This window comes from Nuphar pumila, unplaced genomic scaffold (assembly GCF_984573655.1).
Source record: "Nuphar pumila unplaced genomic scaffold, dmNupPumi1.hap1.1 HAP1_SCAFFOLD_636, whole genome shotgun sequence".
Lineage (NCBI taxonomy): Eukaryota > Viridiplantae > Streptophyta > Magnoliopsida > Nymphaeales > Nymphaeaceae > Nuphar > Nuphar pumila.
Genome location: NW_028323430.1, coordinates 6,540 through 21,840, shown reverse-complemented (window position 1 = coordinate 21,840; position 15,301 = coordinate 6,540). Strand labels below are relative to the sequence as shown.

Sequence of the window (15,301 nt, the reverse complement as noted above, 5' to 3'; positions counted from 1 at the left end):
TCAGCCTCGTCTTAGTGTATCAATGGCTTTACTGTGTTGAACGAGCGTTCTGGGAAAAAAAAGAAGTGTGCTCTCACTATCACTCGACGGGCGTGACCTCGTGTGTTGTCACCACCTGCGCCGGGTGACACTCTCTCGATTGCATACATGTCCACGTAATCTCTGACTATGACACCATTATCCAGGCATTATCCTACGTCGTAGGCTACGAATACCCTACCAATGGCTGAAGTATAAATTGGCAGGGCAGCATGATTGACGATAAAACAACCCTTTCTCGTATGTACGACAACCTCCACATGCCGCAAGAGTGTCTGTCATCTGAGAAGTACAGGCTTGTTTGAGTAGCTTGTCAACGGTGTCAGGTGTTTCGGTACCGCAGACCTTCTTTGCGTTGTGTATTTCGTGCAATGGCAGGAAATGCTCAAGACTCAGGCGACAGGCCTGAAGAACAGAAGAACGAGAGACCAAGCTATTGGCAACGGTACAAGAACTTCCTGGGGTCTTTGGAGAGGTTCGTAGGCAACTCTCTTGGAGCTTGGGGCGAAGTGGTCGCACACCATCCCATAAAGACAATCGTGGTGTCGGTGTTTGTTTCCTTATTGCTCGCAGTCGGGTTAATTCAATTCAACAAGCTAGTGGAGAGTAGAGGAGACAAACTATGGTGCGCTCCTGGTTTGTGTGCGCCGTTTCTGATTGAATAATCTTTTTAGCATGATGAAAGGCAGACCATGAGCACGCAGCGTCCACAGCGGAGGCAACGTTTGTATTCAAGCGCGTTCGCTTGAGAATGGCTTTTTTTTATTACTGCCATATGGCTTTTTTCCACGAGATCAGGACTGATATCTTGAGATACCATGATGGCAGGTGTCGGGAACATGGTGCTGGCGCTTGTGCACGGGTAGTCACAAGGGTATTCTCACGCGCCCATGCGCGACGACCGGCTGCCATGCGCCCGTGATGGCTGCTGTGAGAAAACTGACCAGTAAAATGGGAGCTGCAGGGTGCCTCAGAAGTCACGCTCCATAGGACACGACAACTACGTCGACAAGTGGCTGGGCAGTACAGACGAAGGTTTCGTGTTCATATTCGAAGCAAAGGACGGGGGCTCTGTACTGACGCCAGAAGCCACGAACGACATGTGGCGGGTCATGTCCATCTTCTTCGACATCTCCATTCAGAAAGACGGGAAACCTTTCACGTTTACCGATGCATGCTGGATCAGTGCAGAGGGTACGCCTGGCTCCGCATACAGACTCGGTTCGTTAGTTCCAGGGTTTTCAGCACGCTGCCCATAGAGCCTTGCAACGGCATCGAGTCTATCAGCGAAATTCATCATCGGCTGATCTCGGGCCACTTTCGGGCACCTACCCTATGCCATAGCAAGTTGCCGTTGGCAACCCTTACTAAATGAGCTTCATTCACATCGCACACGTCAGAATTTGAAGCCAGTGTTGCACCAGTCCTGCACTCATGAGAAGCTCACACTTTGTTCTCCCTGGACCCATAGCCGACGAGGTCATCTGCCGGTTTCCACGAGATTTCCGAAGACACAATCTTCGGGTTGGTGTGGGCTAGAGATTGTATATCGGCAGCTGATGAATAATAAATCAGTCAATCAGTGATCATGCCATGCCTCCCCTCTCGCCGAATAATCGTTGAAACTTTCAGGCCTTACGTTGGATTTTCTTTGCTTATTGAAATTGCTTCACATTGAAAAACAAAGGAAAATCAACTTTGCTGAAAGGAAATGCTTTTCAACTTAGATGCGTCCCAAGTAGTTCTCGGATTTGCCAATGTCCGTGTGGATGCGGTAGTGTTGGAAAAAACACATGCATAATCGTCATGCGTGTTCGTTTTCTTGAGCGCCGTGATTTGCCCGGATGTACTGACACCGTGTTTGCTCACCCTTGAAGGTGGCTGCCGATCCAGTGGATACCTGGAGTTCTGGAACTCTAACAAGACTATCTATGACGAGATGATCGCTGCGCCCGAGCCGGACGACGCATCATTGATGCAAACCCTGCAGGTGCGCCCAGTTGCCACAGCGGTTGTGGTCGGAAATTTTGCGAGGGGGGGAGGGGGGGGCGGGGCTATTTTGCCTCCTAACTGGGCCATAGGTCACCTAGGCCTCATCCAGCTTTCTAGCCAATATCACGGAGTTGCTAATAAATCTGACCGCTGAATCTGACCAATGTCCATGTGCATGCGGTAGAGTTGTGAAACGATACATCATTACATCACGTTGATAATGGCAGTAAATAGAGCCACAAAGACAGCAACATACATCATCATTACATCGCACAGAGAAAGAGCAAGAGCTACGGCTTAGGCCGAAAACAACCACATCAACACATTCAAAACAATACAGCTCATTGAACGTCGGCGGTCGGGACAGGCAAGCCTGTTATGAACGCGCGGCCGCTCGCACGAGCCAGAACTTGAAGAGAGCGCCGATACATCACACCATTGCCCCTACAAAGGCCGATGCTGAGTTCACGAAGCGCGTTTGTGACAAATCCCTCCTCGATAACATCCCCTCCAGCGCTCGCTGTTGTCGCTAGAGTATTGAGCAGCTCCATAGCCCCGTTCCCCATGCGCCCGAAAGTTTCATGCGACAGTGGGCTGAAGGCATAGCCGTTGGGGTCAGCGGATTGATACTTTGTCCGCTTCAGTTGATCGCGATGCGCCGCTGCGCCACCCTCTGTCTGTGCGATTTGCGCAAAGGAGGGTGCGCAGGGGTGCACCACTGAGATGTCCGCGACCGTGAGTCCGCCGGGTAGAACGAGCAAGATGTCTCCACGCGCAGCAGAGTGGGCTGCGATTGGGGCAGCTTGCACGCCAGGCAACACTCGGAGTGTTGGCTCAACAGATGATGCAATCCCAGCGCGGGAGGCAATGCGGCGCCAAATCTCTGTGAGAATGTTGGGGCGCAACGTCATTGATCTGCACTGTGACCGGCAGGTCATCGCGTGGTCGACATCCCCCGCTCGCATGTACTGACCACAGCAGCACCGGACGCCAGGTGCATTGGTAGGCATATGCGTCAGACCAAGACGGTGGCGTATGGCGCCGGTGAAGTCCGAGTCTGTGAGCTGTAGCGCCATGGATAGTGGCAGCGTGTCCATCCATATGGAGAAAGCGCGACATGCGCAGCTGAGCATGCGAGCTAGGTCGTCATCATCATCATCATCATCATCATCATCATCATCATGGAATCCACAGCCACGCCACGTTGCTGAAGGCGCGCACTGGGAAGACAGGGACGTGATAAAGTGGCTTCCAATGCTCCATGTGAATGCAGTGGCATCGCAGAAAATACGGGAAATGCCCGAGATACGACTGCCTTGAGCAGACCGCAAGTTGTTGGGATGTCTGTCCTGGTCTGATGATGATGTGTCTTTTTACACCAAAACCTCATCCACATGGACATTGGCTACTCCAAGAAGTACTTGGGAACTGTGCCAAATCATCAGCTATGCGGTTTTTGCTGGCACAAAGTACATATACACTTGGCATCATGTTATATCATTTCTCCGGCCAATGTCAATCAGAGCTTCGCCAGAATGGGTTTCGACCCCATTTTCCTCCCGAAATCTCATGTTATTTCGGGTATCTGGAAGTCAAAAATCAGAGGTGCTGGCGAAGCACTGATGCCAATGTGTTTGCAGGCAATGACGTTCCCCGACGGATCGGATGTTACGTGGAGCAGAATCTTTGCCAACGCGGTTGTGGACGGCAGCGGGCAGCTGGTTTCGGCAGCGTCGGTCATGCACTCTTGGCCAACGGACCCCAACCTGGACGACGACCTCTCCATGGAGCTGTCCAAGGCATTTGACAAGGTGTTTGAGCCAAAGAGCGGCGGCCGCAAGAAGTTCCAAGAGCAGTTTCAGCACATCAACATCTACTGGCTCAACCCGAGTGCGCTTCAGCTCTCCCGCCTTGGGCGTGTGTTGTTTTGCTCTGTAATTCATACCCTGTACCTGTGTGTCCATCTGCAAATTGTTATTCGTCATGTCTAGATGCTGATTTCCAAGTGGGCCTTGGAGTTGCCAGTGTCCATGTGGATGCGGTAGTGATGTAAATAGAAACATCATTACATCACATAGATATTGACAGGAAATAGTCAACGAGCAACAAAGACAGCACATCCGAAGATACATGCAGCTCAAAAGATACATCGTCATCATCACATTCCATGCACTATTGGACATTTAGAATCAAAATATCATGTTCTATAGCAAAGTACTGATGCATCCTCTATAACACATCATCTTCTGTGGCACGTGCAGACTCGGTTGACTCAGCCATCAGCGCGTCGATCGGAGGCGACATCGTACTCGTGGCGACATCGTTCATCATCATCGTCATCTTCTCGATGATTGTGCTCATGAAGAATGACTGGGTGGCCTCTCGAGGAACCCTAGGCTTCCTCGGCGTTGTCTCCGTCGTGCTTTCAACCTTAGCAGGTAGGTCCCTCCAGTGCTTTGCCTGACCTTGTGATTATTGGGTCCAGATACCTGAAAGTACATGCATTTTTGGGGCACATATGGGGGTCAAAACCCATTCTGGCGAAGCACTGCCCTCCATACCGGCGCATTGCTCATGGTCATGTGTGACCATGTTTGACGGATACTTCTATACATGCTCGCCGCATATTTGACGAGAGATATTCTCAGTCAAGGGACATATAAGTACCTGTAACCATTTGTGGGTGATCATCTACCCTACGACCTTGAGGATTCGCCAACAGCCCTGTCTTTCAAGGCCTCCTGTGTGCTCATGTGATTTCAGAATGCGACGCGGATTGTGCGACGGGATGCCCTGCATCGAGAGCTATCAGGCAAAGCCGCGCATGCTCCTCTATCTCACAGCACCGGCACCAAAGGGTAAAACAAAGCAGTTAACAACGGCGAACTTATACCGGTCATACGGTATATCCACGAAATGCACGCTCTGGCGAAACGCTTCTGCTGCCGCTGCAGGCTACGGCATTGCGATGATCCTCCAGATCCCCTTCACACCACTGAGCCAGATCCTGCCGTTCATTCTGCTCGGCATTGGAGTCGATGACATGTTTGTGCTGGTTCGCTCGATGGAGGAGATGGACGCGAGAGCCGGGACCACTGACCTGCCTCTTCCGCTGCGATTCAAGCGCTGCCTGCAATGTGGGGGGATGAGCATCACGTCTTCCTCTCTCACTAACTGCGCCGCGTTTGCATTTGGCTCCATCACATCCATTCCTGCCATCCAGTGGTTTGCGTGGTATGCCACCCACGTTCCCACGCGGGTCACATGGCCGAGGCCCCGTTCTGGGGGGACATGCCCATCCGCATTGTTTCTGGACCTTGACGCGATTGCCGATTGCCGAGTGGCTTTATTTCGTTGTTGTGTACCTCTGTTTTGGGCTGTTCTGGTATTTGTGGCAATGGTCATCGGAAGTGATGTATCTTTCACCTCTGTTGTCCTCTCTCACCGGGCCCGACAAAAGGTTGTGCGCTGGACTTCTTAGAAAACCATGGAAGAGGGTGGTGGTGGGGAAGCCAAAGAACATGCAACGACGTTGGATGGACCAGCACTCAACTGGATACTGGTGTCCGCAATGCGCCAAGCTGTGTGATTTACATGTCCAGATGTCCAAAAATGCATGAGTTCTCAGGTCCAAAATGGGGGTCGAGTCCAATCTGTGCGAAGCGTCAACTGTTTGCTAACTTTGAGCGAAGGTGTCTGGTTCTCATTCACTCTGCAAATGTTGCAGTGACTTAGCTCACAACTGCAATCTGAATGCCTCGTAGTCTCGCTGTTTGTTTTGCTCGGGGGCGACCGGTAGTGCAGACACACATCATGCCGCTACAGAATCCACATGCAGTGCTGTACATGGGAAGGGCGGTCAGTGCGTGACATTTTCAGAAAGTCTCTGTCCCCCCTTGACGCAGCCCGCTGTCTTGAGGCATGAGGCGGAAGCACTCTGGGCAGACAGCATGGAGCAGCGTTCGCGTTTCCAAACGAGCCTTGGCGTGATGCCCGATTGCCTTTGTTTCTTGCTTTCTTGCTTTTTGACGTCCGGAAGCGCTTTTTCTATACAGGTACGCGGCCATCTGCATCTTGGCCGATTACGTGCTGCAGCTGACCTTCTTCCTGGGCTGCTTCGTGCTCACAGAGCGACGAATAAACGCCGGACGTGTCGAGTTTTTGTGCTGCCTTCCTCCCCGCCAGGCACCTCGCCCGCCCATCGCCCCCCTCGCGCTGCCTGTGAGCGCTCTCGGACCAGCCAAGTGGAAACCTCCCTCTTCTGAAGGCTTCGACTCGCAGTTGGGGGAGATGGTGTGTTGCGCTTTGCTTGCATGCGGCACTCTGTATCACACAACGCTTTGATCGTACTGCAACTTGATTCGTCTAATGGTGGTGACCATAATTACTTGCGCGCAGTCATGTGTTGCGTCCGAAAGGAATCTTGTATCTTTCCACCCGCAATGTCGAATTGTTCATGGTACTTGGTTGATTAGCATGTGCGTCATGCACAGCTCAGCTTCTCGTAGTGCTGTTTCTGACAAGAATCCATGCTGAGAGAACGAGATTACCCCTCACACATTCTTTCCTCTCTTCCTTGGCGAGTTGCAAACACTTTGTAACTGCGTTGACACCCCCCCAAAAGGTCAACTACCTCCATCGAGACGTATGTGTGTCCATTAGATTAGTTGTCTGGTGTACAACCGATAATTTCCCATGCCACCAGTCCTGTTTCCCATTTGCCAGCATGTAGACTCACATTCATTCTACACGATATATGAGTGTGAGGCATGTCTGCATTGGCAGACGCCTCCAGAATAGATTGCTGCGCGACCTGAAATATTCCGTCGTTTCGAGGCGTAAAAGCCTGCTCCATGTTGCACTTTTTTGAAGCACACTTGACCGGGGGTGTGAGCGTGCAGGACGTAAGCGGCAACGGAGGTTCAAACAATTCAAACAATGCGGTTGATCGAGAGTCTGCAAAGCCTGCAAGCATGGCAGCTCATCAGCCCAATGGACACGAAACTGCACCCCGTCAGAAAACAGTAGGCAGCATTCTGTCCGGCGAACCAGACTCATATTTCCAGGTGTGCCTTCAAATCAGGCGTTCCGCAAGCCTCCGCAGTTGTGTCCTTCCTTCGGGGCTGCTGCAGCCCTCCAGTTAGGCGCTATATCAGCTCTGACTGTATCGCCCGTTGTCAACGCCGCCTTCTTTGGCCTGAAGTACTCATTTCGTTTCTTGTCATTGCCCTCAAAGCCCACATCCTCAATACACACCCCGTTCCTCACCCTCTCTCAGGACAACTGACATCACGCCACCGTGACCGGTTTTGCCCTTGCCCAAGCTGCTCTTTAGAGGACAAGTGTGATAGGAAATGCAAGAGAAGCAGACAAGAAATCCACAGTGTTGACACAAAACATGTTTGACCCTTGATGATGTATCTTTTTACAACACTACCGCATCCACATGGACATTGATGTTTGACCCTTGAATGATGAAATTCTTGGTGAAAGCACGTTGAATTTGTGTACGGTTCGTGATTTTCGATCAACACCGTTATTGAGGTTGGTTGATTCCGATTCTGAATCTGAAGCTGATGCTCATTCATGTGAACCCTGCAGATCGGTCTGACCAGGTACTTTGTGCCGTTCCTCTTTCATCCCATTGTCTCTGCTCTCGTCGTCATCGTGGTTCTTGGAGGAGGAGTTGCTGGTATCGTCGGAATCCTCAAAATCAAGGAGGGCCTGGATCTTTCCACACTTGCACCCGATGGTCACTATGTCCAGGACTTTGACAAAAAATCAAGCATCTATCAGGATTCCTCTGGAATCGGTTCAAATCTCTTTTTCCGAGGAGTTGACCAGTCCGACCCGAGTGTGCAACTGCGAATGCTGGATACTTGGCACGATCTCCTCGACAACTACAGCTACTTTGACCCGGTCAACTCCCCGGATTCAAATTGGTTGACCGCGTTCCATGACTGGGTTGCGAGCAGTCCTGATACGGCTGTGGATGCCAACCCTGATGGCACTATTCAACAACCTCGCTTCTACGACCTTTTGAACGACTTTCTGATGATCAAGGTGTGCGTACTGACTCTCGTGATATGACTGTGTGCCGTCTGTTCTTCGATTCTGAAGTCGAGTTAAATTCTTTCTGTATGTGCAAAGCAAGCGTAGATGAAGCAGCAATTCAACATTATAGATTTGGTCAATCACATGGTCAAACACGCATTGGCAGCCACTATTGCCACCAACTCCAACCGATAGCACCTCAGTGACGACAAAGAGTCCTCACTGCAATTCTCACTCCCACCTCCCTAGTTGCGTCCCCGGAGGATGCTGCATCCCTCCCTCAAGGTTCAATATCAGCTCTGGCTGCCAGGCTCCCTTGTTTGAACTAGCGTATGCATTTATATATACATTTCATGAAATTTGTAACTTCAACCATGGACATCTCAATGACAGACAAGATAGCCGTGATCATGTTCGATGATGAATTTGCTTCTGCGCATTGCCTTTCAACGCCTTTTGTTTCAATCGCACGTGAAGTTCGGCCCATGCTTCCTGCATGTTTCTAAATTGATGCACCGATTCCCAAGCAGCCAATGTCTAAGTCAATGCAGTGGTGATGTAGAGAGATACATCATTACATCGCACAGAGAAAGAGCAACAGCTACGGCTTAGGCCGAAAACAACCACATCAACACATTCGAAACAATACAGCTCATTGAACGTCGGCGGTCCGGACAGGCAAGCCTGTCATGAACGCGCAACCGCTCGCGCGAGAGATACATCATCATCATGTACCATAACAATACCAACTACCGGGCGAGCTTCTGGGGAGCGTGACATTTTCTTGGGTATTTTTACTATATACATGCCTGAAAATTCAGACTATTTTCTCTATGTACTCTTGGCGACAAGTCTAAAAGAGTGACAGTGACCGCCCGTTTGTTGGCATTGTTGCAGTATGTGCCAAGGCTGACTTGAGCTGCTGTGATGCAGCCATACTGGAAAGATGCTATCGTGGACACCGAAAAGCGATCAGTCCTACAAGAAATCGAGGTGTCCACATTCCTCGTGGTTCACACGGAGGAAAGGGACAGCTCAGGCGCATATGCGCGCAAGCTGCTTGTGCAAACTCAAGATGCAGAGGACGATCTCAACAACAAGTACTGGGGAGCAAGCGATGTGCCTGCTGGCAGATACGACAAGGTGAGTCCTCTCGGAGATGCCAACCATCTCTGCATCATGGCTGTTTTCTTCACTGCTCGAGGTACCATGCAGATCTAATAACTCAATAAATATTTGGCGTATTTGATGGCAGTATTCATGAAACTTGCCGAATACAAAAGCCTTGCTCTGCATGTGAAACCGAAACCCATCTATTGCATACCATGCCACGACTTCTAGACGACACTGATGCGAATGTGCCAACGAAAATGTATGGCCTTGAAAATGCGTATGTTGCCTGCACATTTCTCGCATCAACAATCACAAGTTAGATGTACAAAATCAGCATGTTTGGTACCAGATATACGCTTCTTTACCGTCTGCTGAAAACGAGGTGTCGTCTGACAACATCACCCCCAAACTTCATAGATGATGGTGAGCTCTAAGAGCAACTTTGGAATCAGTGCCTCGATTCCCATCATCCAAGACACTGTGCCAGGGCAACCCGAGTGGCAATTTTGGTTGAAATGGAATTGGAAATGGGTCAGCAGTGGTCTGATCTTGGCACATGCAGGTTAGGATGCCTGAATCAGACATGCTCACCCTGTGTAGATGTGCGCTTGGGAAGTCAAGCAGTACATCGTGTGCCATTTCCATGAAAGCCACCACACCAAAGGATGAACTTGAAGTTGAGGATTCATTGATATGGCTAGCTAGCAAGTTCTCGGAGTTGCCAATGTCCATGTGGATGCGGTAGTGTTGTAAACAGACACATCATGACATCACATAGATAAGGGCAGGAAATATTCAACAAGCAACAAAGACAGCACTTTTGATAGCACCATCATGATAGATCCTGGCAGTGCTCTTCCAGAATGACGTTCAGCCCCCATTCATGCCCGCAAAACTCATTCAATTTCAGGCATCGCGACCCCAAAATTTACAGTGTCTTGCAGAACGTTCTTCCCAGGCTCGCCCCTCCCTCCGTTTCACATGATGACGTTTGACCGTTTCTTTCAGGCAGTTCTCATCTTCACCAAGGATTATGTTTTTGCGGAGACCAATGTCGCCATTCTCAAGGAGCTCCTGGCTAATCTGGGCGAGGCCATGGCTGGCACTGCAATCATCTGCTTGGTCATGTTGGTCAACCCTTGGGCAACCCTGCTGGTGGTGTTGTGCATTGTCCTGGTGGACCTCCTCCTATTTGCAGGTATGCCTCCTCCACACACCCAGATTCGCACCCAAATACATTCAAATCTTGCTTGTTACAAGCCTTGTACTGCGGTACTACAGTTCAGAGATGGCCTCAGTGACCCCATGACTCATCTGTGGTGTGCCTGCTTGCCCTACTACCATGCTTGCTCGGATTGCATACTCGACCTTTTAGCGGAGGCGCTCGAGGCTTGCGTCAGGTTTCTCATTTCGAGCTACTGCTCAACTAGTATGGGGTGGACAATGAAACACCTCGGGACAGTGAAGGCCATGTAGGACAGCTGGCATTATAAAACAAGCGTGGAGATAAAATCGCCATCATCTCCACACTGCGTAGACCATGTGTGTCACTGGACTTGCATTTCCACCACGCTCCCGTTTGCCACATTGATGACCCCGTGTGAAACACCGAGAAGTGTACTGTCCGAGGCCTTGCAGAAGGTAGCTACAGAAGGTAGCTACAGTATCCTGTAGCTACCTAAAGCCTGCATTTGCGTTGCATCTGCAAGTTGCTCTAGAGGTCATGATTTAGCGTGATTGAGATGATGTATCTTTTCGAATGTGCTGTCTTTGTTGCTTGTTGACTATTTTTTGCCACTATCTATGTCATGTTGTACCATGTGGATGCGGTAGTGTTGTAAAATGATACATCCTCATCATGTATTGATGTACCTTTCACAACGTTACCGCATTCACATGAACATTGGCAACTCCAAGAACCACTTGGGAATATGAACATTATGTGAAGCTTCCCAGCCCTGCCTGAAGCTGCCTTCCAGGTGCTGTTTCTGTGACCTGGACAAGGTAGCATCGACTGGATGTGTGCTTTGCTTAAGATCAGCCACAGATGAGGCACCATGAGGCAAGCTGACTGCAAACATTGGCACAAAAGTCCAGGCTGTGCCTTTTCCCATGCAAACAGGCTTCCTGTTATCAGCATATCCTAACAAGAACTTGCAATTGCAGAGATGTGGGCACTTGGGATTCCTCTTAACTCAGTCTCGGTGATCAACATGGTTATGGCAGTTGGTACGGTTCCATTCACCCCTTTGCCTGCAGAGCCCTCTTACAACAAAAACATATACTGCTGATAAGGCTTCAATCCATTTCCATGGGTTGATCAATGCCAGCACTCTCGAGTGGCGTATCATGTTTTGTTTTGTGGCCTCAACCAAGTTCATTTGGCATGGCCGATGATGGGCACGGTAGCACTGACTCCCAAGAAGTTCTTGGAAATGCCATGCCCATGCGGATGCGGAAGTCTTGTAAAGTCCAAGAGGAGGGTGCACAACGTGTTCCATTCGCGGCGCAGCATTGCTTCTTTAAAGAAATTTCTGTCACGCGGTGTGATTTCCGGGCCCAGATGCCTCGATTGTTGAGACACAAATGGTGCTTGACTTTTGTTTGGGTGGCGACGCCTGAAAATGCATGACTTTTGGGGTTAAAAACTGCGGCCCTAACCCCATTCTGGCAAACCTCTGCCGGTGACGCGTACCGTCTTGCTACCTTGACCCTCTCCATTTACCAAGCACAAGGACTTGCGATTCAGGGTTAAGGAGACATTGCATCCCCCGATTCAGGCGCGGGATCAGCTCTGCCTGTCTCGCCCGTTCTCAACGCTGCGTTCTGGCTAGCGTATTGAATTTCATCTGAAGTGCAGGTTTGTCCGTGTGCTACACTCTCCACATCGTCCACAAGTTCCTCGGGGTGAGCAAGGGTAGCAGGAAAGAGCGCTCACAGGCAGCTCTGAGTGAGATAGGCTCCGCGGTGCTTGTTGGCATGCTCAGCACTGGGCTGGGTGTCCTTCCCTTGGCGGGTGCAAGCTCAGCCATCTTCCGTACCTTCTTCCAGCTGCTTCTTGGCACCGTCATCTTCGGCGGAATTGTGCGTCGCCCCGCAATCTAGCACTTCTTGCATCATGCTTGGCCGTTTGATAATAAATATTCTCTGTTCATACATCACCTTGCTTTCCCAAGTGTGCTATGAAGCAGTTCCGACATGTCCGTCCAAGTTTATCTTTCTGTAGAATACTGTTTCACGTGAGCATGACTGTCCCAGCTGCTGACGAGCAATTTGTATACAGGCAACTCGGGTTAAGACATACGCCTCGGTGGATCGGAAATCGTATGTCTTACGAAACGTATGTCTTACAAACTACCGCAGTTTAAAACTCCCAAAAATTATGGAAATCGAAAATAACGTTAAACAACCCATAGCGTCTCTCTAACTATCGGTCTGCAACACGCGAGGGATGATAACGAAGGGTAATGTGCTCTGAACTTGCCGACTGGCCCTGAGCGACAGGGTTTTCGACGTCAAACCCTGCATGAACGTGATTTCCGCCTCGCTGAATGTGCCCGCGTTTGCGTCAAAGTATGCGTTAAATTCTGTGAGGTGCTGAATCGCTTGCTGTATCGAAATTGTGGGCGGCGGGCCTTCGGGCTCGTCTTCTTCTTCGCTGTCTTCGGCCACAGGGTCGTCGACAGATACAACCAGAGCCACCAACGCGTCATCTGTAAGCTCCTCGTGCTGAGCAGATTCTCCCGGTAACGCACTGTATTCATCAGGCCCAATAATATCGTCTCCTGGTTCAAGCGCCCCATGAGCCCGGGCCATCGTGACTGTGCCGTCCTGCTCTTCTTTCATGTAAAACCAGTGTGAAAGGGCTAGCTCCAGCTTTGGAAACTTAGCATCGCGAAGCCTTTGAGTGGCATCGTTGTCCTTTGCGGAGTCTGCGCGAGTTTGGGACTCCTTTGCGACCCAACCCTGAGCTGTCCCCTTCGGTAAAGACACTTTGTACTTCTCCTCGAATGCATCACAAGTCTTCTGAATGGACCACGAGTGCTCTGCTTTCATATCTAGATACCACAGCTTTTCCGCTAAAGAGAATGCGTGCTTTTTGGGGCGCTTCGCTGGTGGCTCAGCCATTGTACAATGCTACCTACGTGACATGGGAGCTTCGCCATTTCTTTGAGACCGATGTCGTCAACGTTAATATGCCTTTCAATACGCCCACAACCTCTTCCGCTCCAAGCAGCTGTGCGTTCCGCGGGAGACTATCTGGAAGTAGCCGCGTATGTCTTAAGATGGGGCCCAGGCAGGGTTCGTTCCCTCGAAAACGTACGTCTTACAACGTGCATACGTATGTCTTATCTAGAGAGATTTGTTACTTAGCACGTCAGTGGCCGAGAATTCGTATGTCTTAGAGGGCGTATGTCTTAGACCCCGTATGTCTTAACCCGAGTTGCCTGTATCTTCTTATTCATGTTGGGAAGGGATGGCGCTTGCTTTTGCCATGTAAGGCCGGTGTTGAGTTGCAGCCAGAGCTGCGGTAACCTTGGCACTACTATAAATATGCATTTACTTTGCGCATGTGCATGTGCGAACTACTTGTTGATGAGTTGTCCATTCATTTTGTGCATTTGAGGTCTCGGTGATGATTCATGCATCTATTGTGTGCATGTGCAGGTGGGGATGGTGTTTGCCCCGATCATCCTCTCACTGATCGGACCAGCTCCCTGTGTGATGCACTTCGCTGACGAAGCTGACGAGGAGCTGAAACTATTCCGAGCAGAAGCACTCGCGGAAGGCATGAAAAACGCTGCAGCAGGCGTTTGCATCGACTTGGAGGAGCGCCCCAGCATCTCGAATCGCGTCTCTCCATCGCTCTGTGTTCCTTCCCAGCCAGGCCTGCCCACGTCAGCGCAATGGTAAGCGTCTTCATCGCCATGGAGCGACTGCACGACTGCACCAGCGAATGGGCGTGGATGTCAACCATGACAACCGATGTACCCATTCCCCAGTACCGCAGCTGAGCGAGATGGTGCTGACTGTATGCTTGACAACCCTACCTCATCTACATGGACATTGGCAATAAAAACCAAGAACTACTTGGGAATCGGTGCTACCATGATGCGAATGGGCGTGGATGTCAACACTTACAAACACGTGTATGCGTCCCTCAGTACAGCAGCTGAGCGACACTTTGACCGGCGTGAACAACCGATGTACCCGTCCCCCAGTGCCGCAGCTGGGTGACGAGATGATGATGTATATTTTTCAGCACTACCGCAACAACATGGACACTGGCAACTCCAATAACTACTTGAGTCGGTGCTACCATGATGCTTTGACCAACTCCCATCGACCATGATGTGTCAGGTTTATGTATGGAAAATGAGCACCAAAGAACAGCTGGAGCGACATCCTTTAGTGACGTGCTGTCCTTACCCTTGACGTCCTGTGTGCACTGACTGCCGCCCTGTTGACGCTTCTCTTGATGCTGCCCATCTTCCTATGTGCGCCAACTCATTGACGCTCTTCCGATTTCTGTTTGATGACCTCGCTGGGATTGTGGCCGAAGCCCTTCTGGCACGTCCTTGTTGGTGTAGTGCACACTTGAGTGGTGGACTTGGTGTGGTTCCCGATTGACTTTCGTGTCTTGATGATGATGTATCTTTTTACAACACTACCGCATCCACATGGACATTGGCAACTCCAAGAACTACTTGGGAATCAGAGTTATCATTACCATCACCTGAGGCAAGCGTACCTGGACCAGCCTGACTTACCATAACCTGACCTGACATGTCTTCATCCTCTTCGTCCTGTACCCTGCAAGAAAGGAGGTCAGCCACGGCTGACCAAAAGCGACCTGTCAATTCCTTTGGCAGGTTCTTGTCTTCAATAAATGTCATGTTTCAGAAACGGATTGCGCCAGCACAAGGAACAACCGGCATTCTGACACTGGAAGCTTTATCTGGCTGTACCGAAAGCACAATAACAGCTGCCCGCAACAAAGTCGAGGCACACACAGCGCAGCCGCGCAACTTTTTGTGGTGGTCCATGTATGTGATACATTGTGTAATCTCCCCTGTTGAATGGAGCGGTCCATCTGGCATTC

The 15,301-nt window shown here is 50.4% G+C and overlaps 1 protein-coding gene across 2 annotated transcripts; it reads left to right on the top strand.

The window, feature by feature from the left end:
* Positions 1-279: 279 nt before the first annotated feature.
* On the top strand, positions 280-14,800 carry LOC149809973 (uncharacterized). Of its 2 annotated transcripts, XM_089994509.1 has the most exons (15): positions 280-664; positions 1,004-1,233; positions 1,917-2,029; positions 3,672-3,921; positions 4,293-4,469; positions 4,986-5,265; positions 6,087-6,324; positions 6,933-7,097; positions 7,633-8,094; positions 9,019-9,228; positions 10,207-10,396; positions 11,365-11,427; positions 12,059-12,282; positions 12,482-12,538; positions 13,867-14,800. In XM_089994509.1, exons 1-15 carry the CDS (start codon positions 411-413, stop codon positions 14,110-14,112), a joined length of 3,159 nt encoding a protein of 1,052 aa, XP_089850635.1. In that variant the 5' UTR covers positions 280-410; the 3' UTR covers positions 14,113-14,800. The 2 variants fall into 2 exon arrangements, with proteins under 2 accessions (XP_089850635.1, XP_089850636.1); XM_089994510.1 differs by lacking the exon at positions 12,482-12,538.
* The last annotated feature ends 501 nt before the right edge of the window (positions 14,801-15,301 follow it).

Bases quoted from the DNA above. Each gene is read 5' to 3' on its own strand.
- LOC149809973 (XM_089994509.1), top strand. From the start codon at position 411: ATGGCAGGAAATGCTCAAGACTCAGGCGACAGGCCTGAAGAACAGAAG. The intron at 3,922-4,292 runs GTGCGCTTCAGC...TGGCACGTGCAG, and splicing joins CATCTACTGGCTCAACCCGA to ACTCGGTTGACTCAGCCATC. The intron at 10,397-11,364 runs GTATGCCTCCTC...TTGCAATTGCAG, and splicing joins GGACCTCCTCCTATTTGCAG to AGATGTGGGCACTTGGGATT.